At 48.6% G+C, this 2,085-nt stretch overlaps 1 protein-coding gene across 1 annotated transcript; it reads right to left on the reverse strand.

The window, feature by feature from the left end:
* Positions 1-4: 4 nt before the first annotated feature.
* Positions 5-1,267, reverse strand: LOC108354800 (RNA-binding protein MEX3B-like; the record flags this gene model as incomplete). Its single annotated transcript, XM_017605969.1, has 3 exons — positions 1,027-1,267; positions 757-876; positions 5-352 (listed from the first exon to the last, which is right to left on the reverse strand). Coding segments are annotated over exons 1-3 (709 nt in total), but the record flags the coding sequence as incomplete, so codon positions are not given.
* Between the last annotated feature and the right edge of the window lie 818 nt (positions 1,268-2,085).

Here is a 2,085-nt window from a genome sequence, read left to right on the forward strand (position 1 = left end):
ACGGGGTCCTTCTCCCGTGAGGGCGTGATGATGTACGTGTTCGTCTGCTGTTGGATGCGCTTGATGGTGGCGCCCTTCGGGCCAACCACCAGGCCCACCACGCGGTAGGGCACCCGCACAGAGGCGGTCACGTGGCCGGGCAGGTGGGCATTCGGAGCGGGGCCCACCGAGCCGGGGTTGTTCTTCCGCTGAGCGCGAATCTGGCTGAAGTGCTCCGCCGCGGAGAGGATCTCCCGCTTGGCGGCGCCCACGTCCTCCTTGCGGCCGGTCACCACGAAGACGGGCTCCTCGCCGCGCACCGGCGTCTTGATGTACGTGTTCGTCTTTGAGCGAAGGGCTTTGATTTTGCAACCTGCAAGTTTGGGATTGGTTTGAAAATTAGTTTTTGTTTTGGTGGTAGAGGACGCATGAAGGGGGGGAAGAGGAAAATAGTAGGAAAGGAAAGGAAAGGAAAGAGAGAAAGAAAGGCAAGACATGAAGTGTGCTGCAATTTTGCTTTGATTTGTGCTGTCTGTAAGTGTTGCTAGTGGTGGTTATAAATAGTCTAGCTGGTGTAGAAAATTTTAGCTAAATCTCTCTGCTTCGCATCATTTGCTGTGGCTACTGTTGGTGCTCTAAGAGCTGAGATTGTTATCATTATATTTTTCAATATTTTTGTTTGAAAGCATGCTAAAATTCAGTTATCAAAAAGTAAATTAATCTAATGAGATTTTTATGTAAACTTTAATTTAAAATTTACAAAACTCGTCCACTTACCCTGTCGACCGACAATCTCCGCCACGTGCTCCGAAGAGGGCACCGGAACGCACTCGGTGGTGTTCTGGCTCTTCTTGGCGCCAATGCGCGACTCGGATTCGAAGGGATTCAGCGGATGTGCCATGTGCTGCTGCTGTGGCTGCTGTTGCTGCTGTTGTTGTTGATGTCCCAGGAGACCTCCACTCGCTGAACCCCCCATCAGGGCAGACCCCAGACTGGCGATTGTCGCAGAGAGGTTCTGCTCTGAGTTGTGGTGCTGCTGATGGTGGCTTTGCTGATGGTGGTGACCATTTAGAAGACCGTTGCTGCTGCTGCTGCTGTTGTTATTGTCCGTGCCCAGGCCGAGAAGACTGAGCTCCAGGGCGAGCTCGAAGGCTCTCCGGTCCTCGAGCTGAGCTGCGGCGCCGTTGCTGCCATTGTGATGAGAAGAATGGTGAAGAGAAGAGGAGTGGTGGTGGTGCTTGCTGAAGTTGGCCTGTGGCTCAAACTCGTAGAGAAGACTAGCCGGCATTTTGAAAGAAGAGGGAAACTTGAAGAAGGGCAGTGCCAAAAAAATTTGGTTTTGATTTGCTGAAGCAAACTGGANTGTGGCTCAAACTCGTAGAGAAGACTAGCCGGCATTTTGAAAGAAAAGGGAAACTTGAAGAAGGGCAGTGCCAAAAAAATTGGTTTTGATTTGCTGAAGCAAACTGAAGGGNAACTCGTAGAGAAGACTAGCCGGCATTTTGAAAGAAGAGGGAAACTTGAAGAAGGGCAGTGCCAAAAAAATTTGGTTTTGATTTGCTGAAGCAAACTGGAGGCGATTTCTTTGTACGATCAAGGTTTTGAAAACTTGAGGTGCGAAAAAACGGGAGAATTTGAACTGGAGGATGATTCACACTGTGGAGGTATCACGAAGAAAGAAACAAAAAAGATGTGGTGAAGAAGTGGAGATCACATTTGTAGAGATTGCAGATGGGGTGGGTTCAGCTGATGATGATGGCNAAAACGGGAGAATTTGAACTGGAGGATGATTCACACTGTGGAGGTATCACGAAGAAAGAAAGAAACAAAAAAGATGTGGTGAAGAAGTGGAGATCACATTTGTAGAGATTGCAGAGGGAGGGGGTTCAGCTGATGATGATGGTNAGGCGATTTCTTTGTACGATCAAGGTTTTGAAAACTTGAGGTGCGAAAAAACGGGAGAATTTGAACTGGAGGATGATTCACACTGTGGAGGTATCACGAAGAAAGAAAGAAACAAAAAAGATGTGGTGAAGAAGTGGAGATCACATTTGTAGAGATTGCAGAGGGAGGGGGTTCAGCTGATGATGATGGTGATGATCAACT

This window comes from Rhagoletis zephyria, unplaced genomic scaffold (genome assembly GCF_001687245.7).
Source record: "Rhagoletis zephyria isolate East Lansing unplaced genomic scaffold, Rhagoletis_zephyria_1.1 Rzeph_scaffold_39350, whole genome shotgun sequence".
Classification (NCBI taxonomy): Eukaryota; Metazoa; Arthropoda; class Insecta; order Diptera; family Tephritidae; genus Rhagoletis; species Rhagoletis zephyria.